At 42.4% G+C, this 20554-nt stretch overlaps 1 protein-coding gene across 1 annotated transcript in view; it reads right to left on the reverse strand.

The window, feature by feature from the left end:
• med13a (mediator complex subunit 13a) overlaps positions 1-20554 on the reverse strand; it is a 76846-nt gene that overhangs the window by 47389 nt on the left and 8903 nt on the right. The window contains exon 3 of the mRNA XM_052047719.1: positions 13041-13275. Coding sequence (XP_051903679.1) covers positions 13041-13275 — 235 coding nt within the window. The remainder of the gene's footprint in view (positions 1-13040; positions 13276-20554) is intronic.

Raw genomic sequence — 20554 nt, forward strand, 5'->3', positions numbered from 1 at the left:
ATCATAAACAGATGAGAGAGTATTAGAGCTTCCATTGTGTTGAGAATGAATACGCATCACCAGAACCATATCACAAGGACAAACAGCCCGCACTAACTTGGCTGCTGGATAAGCCATTGCTCAAATCTGACAGGATTTGCTGTCCTTTGAGTCAAGTCTCCAACAAACATGAGCATCCGAGAAAGCTGTCTCTGCATGAGCACCGTGACCCACTCTTCCAAGTCAGCTTCGTGCGCACGAAGGAAGTCCAAGCCACATGAATCAAAATGTCCTGAATTATTAACCTAAACTGCGGCTCGCTGCTGTAATGTATCCGCAGGTAAAACATTTTAAATGTCATTGTTGAAAATAGGTGGCCCAGTAGTCCAGTGGTTAGCACCTCACAGTGCAGAGGTACCAGGTTAAATTCCAGCTTCGGCCTCCCTGTGTGGAGATTGCATGTTCTCCCCGGGGCCTGTGTGGGTTTTCTCCGGGTACTCCGATTTCCTCCCACATTCCAAAAACATGCATGGCAGGCTGAATGAACACTCCAAATTGTCCCTAAGTGTGAGTGTGAGCGTGGATGGTTGTTCATCTGTGTGTGCCCTGCGATTGCCTGGCAACTGGTTCAGGGTGTCCCCCGAAGACGGCTGGGATGGGCTCCAGCGACCCTTGTGAGGATAAGCGGATCAGAAAATGGATGGATGATTTGTTGAAAATATACACTTTTACCTGTGTCAGCCAGCTCAACAATTTTAAGGGATCGTTAAAACTTTTATGAGCATAATTTTGACAGCTCTTGAAAAAAAAAACCACCACCAACATTTTAAATATGAGAACAGTACAAAAACCTCAGGTAAACTGCCAAGTAAGGAGGGTGACATGCCCATTGAATTTGATTTATTATTAATTATTAATTTATCAGACTCACAGACAACTCCGGGGGTACGAGCAGGAATGCAGAACGCAACAGAGAAAAAACAAAACAGTTGGGTTGGGTGACAAAATTGATTCTTAGATGCAAAATCCACAATCACAATTCACAGTTCATGAATATATTACGGGCGGCCCGGTAGTCCAGTGGTTAGCACGTCGGCTTCACAGTGCAGAGGTACCGGGTTCAATTCCAGCTCTGGCCTCCCTGTGTGGAGTTTGCATGTTCTCCCCGGGCCTGCGTGGGTTTTCTCCGGGTGCTCCGGTTTCCTCCCACATTCCAAAAACATGCATGGCAGGCTGATTGAACACTCTAAATTGTCCCTAGGTGTGAGTGTGAGCGTGGATGGTTGTTCGTCTCTGTGTGCCCTGTGATTGGCTGGCAACCAATTCAGGGTGTCCCCCGCCTGCTGCCCGAAGACAGCTGGGATAGGCTCCAGCACCCCCCGCGACCCTAGTGAGGATCAAGCGGCTCGGAAGATGAATGAATGAATGAATGAATGAATGAATATATTACAATAATTGATTGTTAAATTACAATGCAGGTAGAAAGAAAAAAAAGCGGAGCAGCATAATGTCAGCCTCAGTTGATGATGATTTTGTAATTTAAAAAGTGCAAAGTGAAGCGATTTAAGAGCCACTGGTGGCTCTCCTGAGCTGTAAGGGGTCTGAAAAATATTGTGTATCATTACACAATATATATGTTAGAGTTGTTTCCTCAATTTCTTAGATTTATTTATTGCCACTTGTTTGGCAAGAGAATTCCAACTCTAGAGAAAAAACAAATTCAAAAGGAAAATGAACACGTGATCGATTATACAGTACATTCAAAAAGTGACTTTGCTTTGAGTGATTTAGCAGCTGGTTTGACCAGATACCTTGCAGGCGAAAAGGGGCAAAAAGTCAACAAAAAAAGATAGCACCCCCCCACCCTCCCCCTCAAGGTGCTGACAGACAATGAAGAAAAAACACACGGTGGAAGGAAATATAAGCTTTTAGGCAATACTCCGATGTCGGTGTGATAGATCAATGAGACTGATATGGTTTGAAAGCTGTAACTGAGAAAAAGCTGCAAGGCACGATTCTAAAGCAAACCGGATTCTACATTTGACTGAGCTTGTGGAACCTCTTCTACTCCGTTTTAATAGTGGCTCTTATTCAAAAGTGTCAGTCTCCCTAAATTTAATGCCATTTTCTGCTTCCATGATCACATCCGCGCTAGACCTCCTCCACATCACATGGCCCTTTTCAGTCACAGCATTTCATAAAAATAAATAAAACTGCTTGGCTTATATCAACAGTTCTTAACCACATATTTGTGCTTGATGCAACACTCCAAAAAGACACTGCGACAACAGGGAAACCTCTGAAACTAAATGACACTCAGCCCATACAATTCAAAATGAAACCAAATTTGCAGGAGGCGGTGGTGCCTTTAAATCGCCACGATCTCTATCCATCCATCCATCCATCCATCCATCCATTTGCTGATCCGCTTATCCTCACGAGGATCGCGGGCATGCTGAAGCCTACCCCAGTTGTCTTTGGGCAGCAAGCGGGGTACAAGCTGAACTTGTTACCACCCAATCGCAGCCAAGATCTTTACGCTATGTTTAAAACGAGAGTGAAACAACGATTCATCTCGTGTATTTCGCGGCAGTTGGATCGCGGAATGCTAACATAGCTGCTTCACTCGCACCATGCTATACCAAACAAGTGGAGGGGTTCCTCCTTCTCCTCTGACAGAAAAAAATAAAAATTGTATTAACATCGGTCGTGACTCAGCTGTCTGGCAGTTGCGATAAACACCTGATCCTAAATGCTTTTGCAACCTTGGTTCACAGGGCAACAGTTGTTAACAAGTCAATGCATACAGTTCCCAAAGATTTGCCAACTTCCTCACTCACCACTCAACAAGCCAGCTCCTTTTTGGCTCAGGCAAAGGACGTTGTGTGTGTGTGTGTGTCACTTAGTAAATCCGATGGGCTGTCACAACGCGACCTGCGTCTTAAAGTTCAAATTTTCCAATTTAAGTGAATGTGCTCGCATCACATCAAACATTATTCGTGTCGCTTGGCACGGATTTGCCGCTTTCTCCGCAAAATGTATTGATTTCGATTTATATGTAATCAAGTTGGGAGAATAGTTCAAGTCGCGTTCGGTCTGACCAGAGCAGGTCGAGCTGTGTGATGCTGCGTGACACACTGTATATCTCTCAAGACCTCATTTCAGTAGGCACTGAAAGATTACTTCTGAGCCTGTAATTTGCATGTTCTCCCCCCAAAAAATTCCAAGACTAGCCCCTCGTGTTCTCACGATATCAAAATCTTTACTTTGATACTAAGTGAGACTGAAACAATACTAGGGCAAAAGTGTAAAAACGTAAAAAGCAAATGAATAATATTAATAAGTGACGGTTAAAATGCTTCAATATTTTTTTGGTATTAATTTAAAACTATTACAAAGACACTAATTTGAATACTTTTGAGGAAATAAAAAAAATTAAACACTTTGGAGCAATTGAACACAAAACATTCAACAATTTTAAACATATATTGTATATCCAGTACTAACCAAAAGTTTTGGGTCACCAAAACAATTGTTGTGTTGACAATGCCATGATCACAGATAACTAGAAGCCTATTAAGTTTGTTGGACACCTCCACCGAGGCAAGACTACTTTTTTAGAAATAGTGAAAGCAGTCCAGAGACCTTTGAATTTGGGTTTGTGTGTCCAGCTATGTGTTAGCTAGCATGCTATTTCCTGGTGGATGGAGGGAAGTGACAATCCAGGGTGGTGAACGGTGCTATGAAAAAATAAATTACTATCTTAAGCCTATATTAAGATCCACATCAAGGCGTGTCTTCATTTAATCATGATTTTTTTTTTAAATAAACATTGCGGCAGTATTAAATGTACATTCAGCATTGAAAATGTTCATTAATTTGAGTGTATTAGTAGCTGAGGCCAAAACCTTTTGGTGGCTTTTTGATGGCATTTTGTGGTCCGAAAGATAAGTGGCCTCATTGAGACAAAGATTAATTGGCCCAGCTGATGGTTGGGGCACTATTATGTTGCTGCCTCGCGTGTCGCAGGCCTCGATGAGGTGACCTTTCTAAAAGCTCTGAAGCGGATGCATAGCAGCTCTGTTCAGTATAACGCCACCTATTGTACCGCATGCAAGGATACACAAAGCACAACTTCGAGCAGCATTGGCAATGGAGTCAACTAAAATTCTTGAGTCCGTCACAAAATGATGCGCATACATCAGTTAAGGAATGTGAAAAAAAGCTTGTGGAATTATGAAGAGGTGGTCTAAATCCAGGATCCATACGCATTTGTTCATCTATGTATATTCACTTAGCCGCAGCAGTCATTAAACAGCAAGATTAATGCTTTGTGATCGACCGTGTTCGTGGTGATTCTATCAAGCCTGGCCAAAAGGTTTCTGCTCTCCTCTATTTACTCCGTATCTGCAAAGGGAGAGAAAGAAGCGGCACTGCTCTACGAAGTCTCCATTACTAATTAATGAATATTTCCTGAGCAGACAACAGGGACAGAGAGCCAGAGAGGGAAGAGACTGCACCCATGGGCCAGCACGCCATGCATCGCCGACTCCCAGCACTATGCCAATCAAAAAAAGATCCATCGGAGAGCAAGAGAGAAGGAGGTGGAGCAAAAATAAGAAAGGGAAAAGCAGAGGGTGGTTTACGAGCGGGAAAGTAGCCCTAGAAAATTGATCCCCCAGCTAGGGATGGGAGATGAATCAATTAATCAATTTCAAATATCACCAAAAATGTCGGGGGGGGCGGGGGGGAGTTCCCCCTTGTCTTCCTTTCTTGAAAGCACGTCCCGGCTTTACGCGCACTGTTTACAGCACACGGCCAATATGGTGACAGAGAGAGTAGCGCCTTTACAGAAAAGGTACGGTTCAGTCAATCATTTGGATGTGTTTCGGGTATGCTGCAAAAACCAGCCGCTGAAAACTTTGTTCAAAGGATGCCCCAAGCAAAAGCAGTAAATATTAGCGGAATCCTTTTCACAAGTTTTGGTTTATGAGTCATTTGTAAAAAAAAATGGTGAGACATGTCATCCATTATGACAGGAGCCCAGTAAATAAATCACTGTTGCCAAAGTTTATGACATGACACCCATTTATGCATTGTAAAAGTAGTCATCCACATACCTCTTCCACATTCCTCTTTAATTTCCTTCAATTTTTTTTTAGCTGTCTTATTCATCTGCTAGTTCATGCAGAATAACTTTTACATGCAGTGTAACTTTTACGCAGGAACATTTTTTTCAGGCAACAGTTGTATTCATTCATTCAACAGTCATATCTCGGTTTTCGACCATAATCCGTTACAGAAGGCTGTTCGAAAAGCAATTTGTTCGAAATCCGAAACTATTTCATTAGCCCATGATTAGGGGCTAATACACTGCATAAATAACAAAACAAAAACAGTCAGATTTGCGTAAATCACAAAAAAACACGTCTGCTCACAATGAACGTTACACGAGGAAGTGTCATTTTCTCGTGTAAGGAAGCCGAGCGGAGTGGAGTGGCATATTCGGGTCTGCTGAGTTTGGTCGAAAACCGGTTTTCGGTCGTAATCCGAGGTGGAAAAATCTAGAATTTTCTTCTCGAAATCCGATTTGGTCGATAACAGAGATGTTCGAAGATTTATTTTCTGGCCAAATCACCCAGCCCTACGCTGAGCACAAAACCGCAAATATTCATTCATTCATTCATCTTCCGTACCGCTTGATCCTCACTAGGGTCGCGGGGGGTGCTGGAGCCTATCCCAGCTGTCTCCGGGCAGTAGGCGGGGGACACCCTGAATCGGTTGCCAGCCAATCGCAGGGCACACATAGACCGCAAATATATTTTTTAAATTACTAGATGGACTGGATTTATGCATTAATCACTCTCAGGTTGCACATCAAGTGTCAAAAGAAAGTAAATCTTAAGGGGTGTTCACACGGCAAGATTTGGTCCGGTGCTACACCGGGGCTGCCCCAGTAGACCGTTCACACGTGCAAATTAGCTCCGGCGTAGCCCTGGCTTACACCGGACCAAATTTGATCCACAAATTTGCTCCGGCGCAAATACTCGTTTGCGAAGCAGCACCGATGTAAATTTGCTCGTGTGAACGCAACTGGGATAAATTTGCTCCAGAGCAAATGCTTGTGAAGAGTACGTACGGCGAAAATGCGTTGCTTACGTGCTCTGTCGGACAAGACTTGGCTGGTAACATCTTTCCTTTTGTAGGAGACTGGACTGTCTCTGAGTTGTTTGTGTAGTTTGTTCTTTTGTTGTGTGTTCACAACCCTCCGCCACCCATATAATTTATTTTGTGATTTCCTCTCTCGATTTTCTGTTTGGCGCATTACGCGTTTGCTTTTCTGAGTGTCATCGTTGATTTACATTTTCGGGGGCGGTCACTCTCCAGCAGAAGGCATGGAGACTAAGAAGGAGAAGGATGTGCCTGTACAGTAGTGGCTTGAGTTGTGTATACATTTTAAAAAGACACAACATGACAGCTCATTTGTTTTCTGTCGTTTTGCTCCGCTGCAGAAACTGCCGTGTGAACGCAAGTGGGGCTGCACCGACGCTGTGCCGGTGCTGACACGCTCAGCGGCTTTGCACATGTGAACGCTCCACACAATTTGCTGCGGTGCAAAATATATCGCAACAAAATACATCGGTGCAGCGCCGGAGCAAATGTGTGCCGTGTGAACACCCCTTTAGTATCCTCAGGCAGGGGTGTCTCAATGTCTAATTATCATTGATAGACAGTAAGAGCGTCTGTGTGATCACAGCCAAGTGGGACAATGGGAGAGTGTCTCTTGCATTGTAAAAATAAAATTTACTATGAAAAAAAAATAAGCAGAATTTTATGAAATCAGGTTGATAGTCCTCTATAATGACGCTATGGGTCAACTTGAGTGTGCGTGTTATTAGGCTAATGGAAGGACTGTGCCCACATGCAAAGGTATTACCAAAAGGCATTGCATCCTCTTTACTGACCCAAACAGACAGTCCAAGCTGCAGAGGGAATAAAAAAATACAACTAAATAAAATCAACTGCATCACAAAAAGTGTTCCAGCATGTTTTTATGTCCTTGTAAACATTCCTACACTAGTATGTAGGCGCTCTTTAAAGGAACGATCATTTTTATGGATTTTACAGCATACTTAACTTGCCCTTAATGCCCCCTAACATGAGGAAGGGGAGGCCCACAGTCGCTGAGGCACCTCTCAGCAATTTATTGAACATTGGGGGAGGAGTAAAACACACTCATGCAGAAGCTGCTGTCAGCCACAGCTCATGCTGAGACACTCGCACGCAGACATTATATGGCACCCTACTGTGCCCGCCTTTTAAAGAATATAAATATATCTAAAACAGACACTAAAGTATATTTTAGACTGGCACTTTTTGTTTATGTTAAAATATGTGTTTGTTTGAAGGACGGCTGGGGGGAAAAAAAAAAGTCGACCAACTCAGTTGCGGTCGACCACCAAAATTGGTCCACACGAAAATGTATGCCTCAAAAATTTGTAATTTTAAGACCATTGCTGCACAGGACTGAAGTTGCACAATTTTAATTTTAAGATGAAAATGCTGATTAAAATTATATGAATTTGACTTCATGGGACTTGAATCTAAGTTTACAATGTGTCCAAACGAGATTGCCGCGAGTTGGACAAAAGGATGATTTGGAAGCATGAAGCCACCTTTGCACAAATATTTATTCACTCTCTCAATTATACAGAAGTGTGTCTCTTGTAAATATTGAAGTACCATCCGTAATCAACAATTTTCCACACAGTCAAACACCATTTACACAACTAGGGGTAATTAGCAATGCTTGTTTTCTTGAGCTCATAGGAGTGGGACCTTCATTGAGTACGCAAAGATTGGATTGACCTATCAAAGTGTGAAGTGGGGCTCAGCCTCACAGGATGTGATGAAACGCCGTTTGAAAAAGCGTATTTTATAAGCGGTGGCAACAAAAAAAAAGGGAAAAAAGCGTGTATGACTAAATGAAGATTTTCTTTCCCTAATCATCACATGCATGAATGCAGCACAAGTAATCATTAAGAGTAGCCAAGGATGAGCACTTTAAAATGCAGCCCTTGTTCCCTTCATCATCTTCTCCGTCTCTCGCATTCGCTTAAGATGACCAACCATCCAAGAGTGATAAAAATGTGTGTGCTACGACACCAATGCCGGAGATTATTTTCTAAGTGGTGGGGTAACCGCCCCTTCGCATTGAATTAAAAATAAAAATGTCAGGGCATGGAAGGAGCTGTTTGTTGCGTCGTGGCTAAGTAGAAATGTAAGAAGGGGGCGGGGGGCACAGCTCAGTGCAGCAGAGCAATGCCGAGCTGGTTGTTAGATGAAACGATCCATGCAAAGCTACAGTTAAACTTTGTCTGCATTGCATAGACAGTGAGTCCAGTATAGATTTGTCAATAACTGGAAGCACATTCGTGCCCTTTTGGTAACATTTCCACATGGGTACCTCAACGAGCTAAAATATAAAGGACAGTGAAGTTCTGTGTGTGTGTGTGTGTGGGTGTGTAAGTATCGAGCCCAAGCCCTGTGGCTAGAACACTTAGCATTACTGTTCATCAGCCCAGAACATCTGAAGACAGTGTATAATGTGGCACTTATCTCTCACTGCATAGTTCGCCGTCTCTTTGCAATCATTTGCATGTTATTACTTTCAGCAGATGTGTGTGAAAAGACTCAAAGCATCGGACTTTGGATTTACTTGTATACGTGTGTGTAAAAAAAAAAAAGAATTCTTGACAAAAATGTCTTTATATGCAATAAGTAAGATATGATGTATTTGAGCAGTCAAAACACCAGCGCCTGATTTCAACAATTAAGCATTTTAAACTGAGAAGAGCTTGTATGAGACCAGCCATGTGATTTGGGAAAATTGGCCAACATTGGCTTGGAAATTGGATGAAAGGGGTGGAGTATATCCCACATATTGTCTTAACAATGCTGCATTTGCATCTGCTCAAGGGGGATCTTTCGGTACTGCTGTCCAGACTTGATGAGCATTAAAAAAATAAAAGTTGTTTTTAAGTACTTAAATTTTGGAAATGAAGACATGTCATGGCATGTAGAGCTAATTGCATCCGAGGCATTCTGGTGAATGTATTCTTCAGACTTTAGTGGGATAGACGATTGTGTGATGGCAGCGATGAATGTGGCCGAGGCCAAGATGGCACAAATAGCAATTGAACAACCATATTTGTTACTCGTTACCGATGATCTGGAGAAGGAGCACATTGATGTAGGTCTCATGGGGTATTGTTTCTAAATAAGGAAGATCTGAACGTTTTCAGACAGGGATTTTTACGATTAAATTATGTAATGACAACTATTGTGGTGGAGGTCTGACAAATAGACACAATAGGAAAGTCAAGAATGGCAAGGAAAGTCAAAACAATGATTCTCCTGAAATGCAGTCTTCTCAACAGCAACATAGACTCACCCAACACGCTCACGTCATCCTTGGGAGTGGGATCCAGATAGTTTTATTTTGCAATAAAAATTTTGCTTTGCTCAACTTTCATAGTTGTGTAATCATTTTTTGACAACACTGTACAATTAAAGGATGCGTACATAAACCAAATTTGAAATCAATAGGCCACGTTTGTGTGTGAAACAAATCTGCCGGGCTAGACTCATTGATGTCGAGCCCTACAACCACTAATGTACACCACAATCAAAACGTTGTCCAAATACCACTGGGACTCGAGTGGAAAATAACAAGAACCGAGGCAAACTACCATGAACTTAGGAGGCATACCATGAAGAAACTATTCCCACACACAGACATCCATTGCAAATTCCTGTCCTGAAAAGATCAGTGTGTCTTTAGGGAGGCGGGGAAGGCAGCCATTTATCTTTTGCTTTGGATGCCCCTGGTCAGAAGACTGCAACAGCTTTGGAGGGGAGAGGTCGATGAAGAGAGCTTTGTATTTGCATAAGAATACATGCATATTCCCCCACCCATGGGAGGAGGGGGGGGCTCCCATTTAATCCAGCAATGGTATTCACTTTTTAGGAACAATTTCAGTGCAAGGCCAGGGGAAGATTAGAATGATTTTTCTCATTGTGGCAGTAGAGGTAAGGGCTGATTGTCCGACGATGTATAAACAGCACTTGGTAGTTTGTTACCCTCACCTTCCCTCAATAGTGATTAAAAGTGTGCGACGTTAAAAGATTCCTCAAATTTCCGCTCTTGACTGCCCTCATCTCTTTGGCTCAACTCCTTCTCCAGCCATGTCCCTGGAGAGAAGGGATTACTGGCACACTGGTTTACAGAAATGGCACTCGGTCAAAATTAAAAGACTTTCACAGGCCGCTAATCTAATGAGGGTTGAAGAGAAGGGGGAACGGGTGCCACTTCAGCTTGCCAAAATGAGAGGAAAGAAGCAGATTTGCATGGTAACCACCAAAATTGCAGCTAAAGCTTGATATAAGGCTGGAAATAGAGAGAAAAAAAAAACATGGACGATGTGTGATTTGAATCTAAAAATATTAAAGTTCTTTTGTTAACAAGCGAGCAGAGCTTGCTCTTGAGAAACAACGTAGCTGCTTTCAAAACATGCAATGCACAATACTGAAAATAGTAAACATTTTCACAAATTACCTTTTTCCAAATGATTTCAACGAAGAACCTGTGGCTTTTGTCGCTCTGCATTGTCGTATGAAGTGCAGTGGTACGCTCGGAACTCAACACTTGCATACCAACTGCTGTAATCGTAGAGTCCGCAGTTTTGTTTTACTTCCTGTCAAAGTCTTTTCGTAGTCAAATGGTAAACTTCTATTCTGATGACTGTAGGTAGGCTGCGCCCAACATAAGATTCGATATAGGCGATCAGATCACTGGAAGATTGGGCGTGTGTGTGTGTGTGTGTGTGTAGGCAGAATTTCCACTGTGGAAGTTTGGTGGAGGGAGCATTTAGTTGTTCTTTTAGACGTGGTTATGGCTGAGGGCAAACGTGGTGTTTCAATTAAAGAGATCATACGATACAATAAATATGACGTATACTGTACAGGGATGGGCAACTGGCAGCCCACACTATCCCCCCCCACCCCCAAAAAAAATGTGTGTGTGTTTTTTTTTTCCCCCAATGTTACTTTTTGGAGGGGAGACATGCTACAAGTGAAAAATTGTGGGCCACCTCCATAATTGAAGTTGCACATTCCTGCTGTCGACAGTATTTTGCCACACCTAAAAAAAACAAACAAAACCACACGTTTGCCACATTACAGAAACTCTCCAATAACAGAATATGGGTTAAGGAAAAAAAAAATCAACAAATAGCCGAAGCATGCACACACGCATGCACGTATGCCTGAGAGCCCTCAAATCATTGGGTTCAGCTGGAGGAAGAGAAATTGCGTCTGTTTGCATCAGGTGCCATCAAACAAATTAATATAGGTTTTCAAAATGATAATTGGTCTAGTTTTTTAAAAAAAGCACATCAAAAGCCCCAAGTCCTTAAAAAGGATGACTCATCATTTCCAATTCCCAAGAGGTACAGCTGCTCTTAGCGATATTCAATCATCAAATTTCTGGTGTGAACCTGCCCAAAGCATGCGTTAAACCCTCGCTGGGGTTTAAAGATTATCCCTAATATAGCTCATTTATACCACCCACTCTGCCTTCAAATGTAAGCACTCCCTATTAGACCTGAGCCATAAGCTTCAGGTTATAACTGGGAATGCCTGGACCTGAATGGGTCACCCATCGAAGCCTTCACGTTTCATTCCGACTCCATTTCAGCCGCAATGTCCAATAATGAAGGGCAGTGATACAAAGCCTTGGCTTATCTCAGCCTCCAAAGTTCAATCAACATGGCCGAGAGAATGAACACAAATGGCCTCTTCCCGCTCTCAGCGCTAATGTTACAGTGAGTGACAAGGGGGAGAATTAAAAAGGGGTGGACGCAGTTTCCTTGTTTCCACATGGTTGCACCTGTGCGCTGCGCTCGAGTTAAGATGGAGCTGAGCGCAGTTTTACATCAGCATAATTTCTTGCTCATTCTCTGTAGAATAGCTACACATGCTCTGTTTAGTGTGCTGCATGGCAGTACAGTACTCACAATGATACGAGCCCCCCGCCCCTTTCCCACTTCTCAAACACTAATGTGAAAATGAGACCACGATAGTCACCGTCTCCACGGAGACAGCGGTGCCCCTACAGGTGCTGGCACTACCAGTGTGGCTGGCTGCCTCATCAGTCACAGATTTTTTTTTTTTACATTTCCCCGTGGTGTCGACTTATAGTCTATCCCCTGTGCCCACCTGACAGGCACTGAAACCTGTATCGTTTTTCATTGTACAACCAATAACCTATCACAGCAGTGTGATTTATCTTTACGTTTTTATGATAACGGAAAGTGTAAAGGTTTTGCAGCTATCATTCTTCTGGCTTGAGTGATTCCCAACGAATGGTGACGTCGTTAGGGAGGTGTTGATTTCATATTCATAGATTGTATTCCTTGCCAGGGTAGTGAATCACATTTAGTGCCTGTTTTCTTTAATCACCTAATTTGCAAATGCAACCCAAACTACTGTGATTTAGTTAAAAGGGTTGCACTTTTATCACAGTCAAAACACACAATGAAGAGTTGATTTTAAAAAATAATAAAGCAACCGAATTGATGGATGCAGAGGCTTGCATTTTTTTGGCACTCAAGCCAAAACATGAGTGCTACCATATATATAAAACTCTCTCAGGTACACAAGTGTTTGGCATGGAGGCACAGTTGGAACTAAAGCAGCGCTAAACTCACTTTCAAGTCAACGGTCATAACCCCAGATTTTCATTTTTAAAGTGTTTTGGAATTCCTGCGGCTTCCAGTGCAGCCATAAAATACTTTTATCACATATGCAGCTGCACTTCCCAAGACCTGTAAACAGACTTTGATGTGATATGAGCTGCAAAGTACATTATACACTCACTCTCGCGCGCACTCAAACCCTAGAAAGTCCCATCTCGCCCGTCCGGATGTCATAAGGAACAACACGTACTACTGTGCAGTAAAGAAACGCCATAATGGGAATGTACATCAAGCAGTCCTCACCAGCAAGCTCGGGGTGGATGAGATCAGCAAAGTTGGGGTCGTCCCCCCACCAGAACAGCCAAATTTCCCGCCGACCTTGCCGCTGGCTGCGTCGCCATACACTCAGCACGTCTGCCTTCAGACAACGGCTGAAGCTGCACAGGATGGGGTCCTCCTCCGTCACCGGGAACAGTATGGGTGCAGAGGTGGGACCCTGCCAAACAAACCTCTTCCATTTGATTCCTGTCAAGTCAGCCTGCAAGGGAAGGGGAAAGGAGATGGTTAGTGTGCATATCTGTTGGTGTTGTAAGTTATCAGTTGGCTCAGGTTGAAATGCAACAATCAAGGCAACACATGTATGAGGGCTGACATGCAACTAATTACGGCTGTAAACTATGACTAAGAATTCATTTGGTTGATAGTGAATACGGAGGGGTGTTCCGATCAGGGTTTTATGCTGCCGATTCCCATAATGACCCTTACATGACTGAAATCCAATACCCATCACATTAGCTGCACATTTTTCAATTGTAGAGCTGCTCACATTAGGTCATGTTAATATTTGTATGATAATAATAACAAAATAATATATAAAAATAAATGAAAAAAATATGTTTTCAATCAATTGGTGAATCAGACAAAAAAAACATTTTATCCAAATTTCTGCACCAATTTATCATACAAAAACAGATCCTTATTTTAAATTAAACAAACAGTGTGGATTATGATTCATTTACTGTTTTGGTTCATAATGTGCAGTGTTAAAAGAAAGGGGGAGAAGATGCAACACTGCACAGAGGCTGGTCTCTAGTTGGCTGCAGGCTGCAAAGCATGAGCTGCAGGTGATCGCATTTCGTGATCGGCAATGTCCCAATCTGATATATTTCAGCCTAAAACAGGTATCAGCAAAATAATAAAAACGCACATTCGATTATATCAGACTGAATGTAAAATGTCCGACACGAGCAGTTAATTCGGTGCGCGCTCGAGCACTTCTATCACCCGGATTTAGCATGCAGAGCCTCCAGTTTGTGATCCAAACGTCGAGGGTGCTAACAAAGTAGCGCAGCGTAAGAGTGATGTTAGCCGTGTGGTAGTAGTTTTTTCTTTAGCAGCTGACCGAGTACATAACTTGTTTCCCGCGGTGGCAAGTCAAGTTTTATATGACCAACTTCATCACTCACTGAAGCAGCATTACAGAAAAAGGTTGAGGTTATTTTCCAGGTCTTATAATATATATTTTTTGTCGTCTATTCAATTGTGGAATATCCTGATGTTGAAATTCAATTGAATAAGTAAATCTTTAGATTAAATGCCCAGTTTTTCTCACGGCTACATTTGCTGACTATTGTATTCTATTTTGAGTAAAATAATTTGATTGAAATTTTTTCGAACAATACATACTACAAAATAATGAATAAAAGCATGTACGTTTCATGCTGATATCGTGTTAGATCAGTGTCGGCCAATACAAAAGGCTGCACATTGGAGGTGAAAAAGTTCTACCGGGGCATCCCCGTGTTATTTTCCTATTTTTACATAATTCATTGAATAGTGCAAAAAAAAAAAAATCTGTGCTAAAACTGGAAAGGCATTGTCACATTTATGCACAATTATGTAACCAATGTCACTCTCCTTTTTGATACTGTCTTTTTGCTCGAAATGTAAAAACTGTGTTTTGAATGAAAGTGCAGTTATGCGCGGGGGATATCAAGTACTACTCCAAATGCAAAACTTGAAAATGAGCCAAATAAAGCCTCCACTTGCTCTGCGCGCACACACACACACACACACACACACACAATCTCTGTGGCAAACGGATGTTTATGAATACAATAGCCCATGCTTGCTCAAATACACAAATCACTAAATGTTACATTACTAAGTCATCAATCACTATACAATGGATATAATAGTCCGAGTACAAAGGCAACTAAACATGGGGGGGGGGGGAATATGGACAATCTAGAATACCGGGAACAAGATGTATGAAACATGTAACTAGCGTAAACATGCTCACACTTTAATCCTCATTATTGGCCAGCGCTGTGGAGCGCTTGTCGTTGAACAAATGTATCCTGGCTTGAACAGAGTGAACTAAACATACATGAAACCATCTCATGGGAAGTAAATCAGCAGCAGGGTCATGAGGTATTAGAGATGGAACATAAGGCTCCACTGCGGCTCAAAAGCCCTTGTCTGGCTGAACACTGGCAAAAGTAAAACAGACACATAGAACATGTCATCTCCTTCAGCTATCAACTCCCATATTAACTTATCTGTGCCAATACGGCCATTTCATTTCCATGCCGTTCAGGCTGAGTTAGCAGGCTGTCCCTCTTTATATTCCAGCAATTAATCCATTTTAATTCTGGGGAGATATTAACTGTGAAAGCAGCGGGCCTGAACAAGCTATTAGCTGTGTTTGTGCCAAAGCAGTGGTCTTTTCTGGCTTGGCGTAAGATGGGAGATTTGCAGTGTTAGTTGTGTTGATGGCACTGCTGGTGGGTGGGTGTAGATATTGCTGAGGCCTCCGATTGGGCAACACCATAGCATACAATTACATGTGAGGATAAAGTAGAACTCTGGGCTCCCTCCAGACTGACCGCAAATGTTTGGATCCATCCATTCATTTTCCGATCCGCTTTATCCTCACAAGGATCGCGGGGGGTGCTAGAGCCGATCCCAGCTGTCCTCGGGCAGGAGGCAGGGGACACCCTGAACCGGTTGCCAGCCAATCACAGGGCACATTGAGAAGAACAACCATCTGCGCTCACACTCGCACCTAGGGACAATTTCGAATGTTCAATCAGCCTGCCATGCATGTTTTTTGGACTGAGGGAGGAAACCGAACTACCCGGAGAAAACCCACACAGGCATGGGAAGAACATGCAAACTCCACAGAGGAAAGCCGCAGCCGGGATCGAACCCACGACCTCTGCACTGAGAGGTCAACGTGCTAAGCAATTGCCCACCGGGTCGCCACAAATGTTTACACCTAACCCCTAAAATTCAAAACAATGAGAGAGTTTTAATCCGCTCGAGCTTGTGCGACCTTTAAAGTTGCCATTTTAAAAATGAGTATTCATATTTTTTTTATTTTTGTTGCTGACTAACTGGTTTGCCACTCTGAACAGTGACATGGCGGTGAACAGAAAGGAGGTCCCGTAGTTTACTTAAGAGGCATTGCTTTGTCAGTCATTTGGAACCAGTTTGGGCTTGCAACATCTGACAATGAGCAACAAGCAGTTTGTTTCTGCAAAGTATGTTTAGAGGCTGTTCAAATCAAAGCCATTATATTACATCATGTCAAATAGACACAGGCAGCAAATGTTGCTTCGTGCGTTACACCGGAGCGAAAAACTTCAACTAAGAAACAGACAACGTGTGTTGAATAACGTCACATTTACTTTAAGACAAGGAGCCCGGGATTGAATCTATCGCTCTAAACTTTGTCAAAGTGGTCCGCTGATGCGTCGATACATTGCAAAAGAATTTGTACAGCCGCAAACTGACACTGATCTACTTCAATGATGGGTGCAGCTGTATGTGATAAATTTCAGTATGAATGACACATTTCACCACCGGTGTTCTGTTCAAAGTTGCATTCCATTTGTACTTGGAAGTACACTGCATGTTTTATGTGTCAAGTGACAGGGTGTCGTCTTTTTACACAACTACTTACGGTGATGTGACTTCACAATAAGGGAGTAGCGAAAACTTCAAACATTGGAACAGCATGAGCTCTCCATCATTAAGTGCCCCATCAAAAAAAAAAAAAAAAATTCAGTGTTGCAGGGAGATTGTGACATGCCATTGCGATGTGTAATCCAAATCCTAATAATGAGTCCAAATCGTTGTGTGAGGAAACAGTCCCGTCAAAACAAGGCATGAAATTCTCTTCAGGGTCGAGTCACTGTGTATGATTAGAAATACTGTCAACAAATAAGAGGAATTGTGAATATTTACTTTGCAACTCGATTCAACATTTTTCAATTAGGGGCAAATGTGCTCAAAGTTAAAAAAAAAAAGGTGTGTATGGGGGGGAGGGGGGGGTGTTAACCTGGAGCCTTGATACGATTCTTATCAGTCGGTTTTGCAGTAGATTGCAGTAGATTTGATTTCTGATAACATACAGTAATTGTAATCCAAAGAAAGAAAGTGTGAATGCTGAGATGCTTAACTCATTCACTCCAAAGACATTTTTAAACGTTTTCAGACTTGGTCCAGAATTGGCTGGTACTGAATGAGTTAAAAAAAAAACACGAGATTAACCCTTTCATGCACCAATAATGATAACCTGTAACCCGATAACACGATAAGCTGTCCACTGTGGTAACAGCTGTCCCTCAAAGGCTTAATAGAGGGTTAGTACAACATATCATAACCCCTACAGGCTTGTTAACTGTGAAGGGATGACGTCAGAGAATTCTCATTGTATGCTTGGTTAATGCTTACGCGTCACCACCACCATACTAGTCAAAATACTTGTTTGTGCAGTATAAGGACTCCAAAAATATCATCACATCACTGATAAATGTCGAGCAGTGATACTGTACAAGATTTGACGGCACCAAAGGTTGTACAATTTGGATTTTTTTTTTTAATGCAGAAAAACATACGAAGTTTAACAATTTGGGAAGTTGAACCATCCCATCACGCAAGTGATCAGCAGAGCGCATGAGCCATTTGCGATCATTTCAGCCGGCATCAAATCATTAACACATTGCAGGAGCAAACATCTTTTGAAGTGCGTTACGGGGCGGATGGTGTTAATGCACATCAAACCATGTTTGTCAACTGGCAGTAAACGGCAAATGATCACTTCGGGCCCCCACAAGTTAAAGGGAGCGAGCTCAATTGCAAACGAGACAACCTCCGTCTGGCTCGCTGTTCGTTAACTATCATGAGATATAGTCATTTACTGAATTTAGAGCGGCTAGCTTTGACACCCATGTTAGTTAATGTTAAAGAGAGAGAAAGAAACGCAGGGGGAAAAAAATCCTTGTCAGTCTTCATAGAAGTTAACTACAAACAAAAGTAATTTATGTTTACACTCGCATGACTGTTAAGAACTTAATGTTTCATAAACCACGAACTATCTGTACCGATAATAAAGGTTTTATGTTGGTTGGAGTTCGACCATGAACTCGATTAATTAAATTTCATATGCTTCTTATCGGAACAAATAATAAAAGTCCAGATCAATTGGTGGTCGACCGGCGTCAGAGAAAAGATTGTTTTCCCACCACTGAAGTTCCACTGCTCCACTTGGGTTATACTTCTTGCTGTGTTTACATGTTTTCTTTAACGACTGATGCTACTGTGCTTAACAAAATTCGGGCCACTACAAATGCTCCATTTACCATGCAAGTACCATTTCTGAACTACACCATAAATCTACTGAACAGGTATCAAACTCAAGGCCCGGGGGCCAGATCTGGCCCGCCACATCATTTATATGTGGCCTGCGAAAGCAATTCAAACATGTCCACTTCCACAATACTTGCTAAAATCTCTATCAACATTTAAAATTCTATTAAAAATGTAATAAATAAGAGACATACTCTAAGCATTTTATTGTAACCAAACCCCTCATGACAGTAACTTAAAATAATAGTTGACTCAACCGTTATTATTGACTTTTTTTATTTGGTTTCAGTCATAACAGCCCTCCAAGGGAAACGGTAATTAAAATGTCGTCTACGACAAAAACGAGTTTGACACCCCCGATCGACTGTATCTTTTGTGCTGCTTAGTCTATACAGGGTGATGTCAGGCCTCGAGCCTGTTCTATATGAAGCTAAGAAATAGGCGGCGCAGATCCTGGAGATATCATGAAACATACGTCACCGCTCAAAATATCTAAATTGGCAAAATTACATATTTAGAATACTTAGAGGACGGTATGTGGATAGCAGCCAGACAGGCACTTTGGATAACTCTAAATAAATCCAGATGCATTTGCTTGAGTTGTCTGCATGGATAAACTTTGAGATTGAACCTTTTCTCCTCCGTATTGTTTACGCACAATGTTGACGAGCAAAATTGTCAGCCTCAAGGTGCTTTGTCATCGAGGTTTGAGGAAGCACGGTAAATAAATATGGCGATATTCACCAATGAATCTGTTGAACATGTACAAGCAGGCTCTCAAGCGTCAAGTGATTGTGCCATGAGAAAACCCTGGAACATGTCAGGGATGGGCTTGCGCTGTGGCGGTCACAACACCGGAACTGTGGTGCGGCCGAGTCATCAGGCAGCTCTGCAGGAAGTTCCCAAAGCCACGTGCTTACCCATGCCCGGGGGGGCTTCCGCAGTCCGCTCCCTGTCGTACGTTTGTGCCGGCTGTGCATAAAGGCGACTTAGTTCTGGAATGGATTCATTCTATTTCCATTCATTTTAATCAGCTTGTTATTCTGGCAAACTTTACATCACCCGCCCAAGGAGGTCCGCTCGCAGCTCCTTTTAACCGCACTTCGCATGCTGAGACCTGCCACTGGACGACAGCAAAACAGTTTCTTATTTCGCTATGTCAAGACCAGTGCGCTTCTCGTGCATGGCATTCACGGGGGATGAGAGAAGCCACTTTATAGGGGATCTGACAGAAAGCCTTTTTGGATGGTGGCCCTGATACCATAAGGTCAAATTGTGGTGCCGCAGCCAAAAGTGGCACTCGCTCTGAACAAAAACAACACTGAACAAATACACACCGCAAACTTTTGTCAGCAAATGGCGCGAGGATATGTGCACAGCGGGGGTGAAGGCAGCAACGATGATTGATCAATTCAAGTGCCCTGGGTTGTCTGTTGTTGCTATTTGTTTATTTATTTGTATTTAACATATTTATATATTTATGTATTGTGAAATTTTAACACATTTTAGCATTACATGTTTGCACTGTGGTTGAGGGAGGAAAGTCATTTCATCTGTGCTGTATGTTCCACATAGAGCATATTTGACAATAAAAGCTGATCATATTTATTTATTAAATTTGTACTGGTGGCCCAGTCTGAAGAGAATAATTGAAATTAAGGTGGCATGACACAGTCACGTTGTGGCCACTGTTAATGTCGGACCTTGAGGCAGCGAATCAAGTTGTCTGTGTTCACAGCGCTAATGGCGCAAAACGCCCCTTTTTCAGATCTGCCACTCTACACTGGCTTGTAAGCTTGCAACCCACCTCTGCAAATTTACACTATGCCTGACACTACACTTGCACTTGACCCAAAATAGAGCCCACGGTCTCTAAAATCCACCAGCTCCATGAGAACATCTTGAAAGACTGGTAAAAGATTCCAGTGGCAGCCCATGAAGCTCGAGTGAACTCCATTCCCTTGAGGGTTTTGAGTAGAGCTGGAAAAATAATGGTGGCCACGGAAAATATTGACACTTTGGGTCTAATATTGACATTTTCAGTGAGGGGTGGGCTCACTTTTATTGCTGGCAGTTTAAACAATCGGTGCTCTTGTGTTATTTTGAGGGTAAAAGTAAATTGACTTCATTATACAAGAGGTACAGTGATGGCTTTGAAGCAG

Source organism: Hippocampus zosterae, chromosome 16, assembly GCF_025434085.1.
Source record: "Hippocampus zosterae strain Florida chromosome 16, ASM2543408v3, whole genome shotgun sequence".
Lineage (NCBI taxonomy): Eukaryota > Metazoa > Chordata > Actinopteri > Syngnathiformes > Syngnathidae > Hippocampus > Hippocampus zosterae.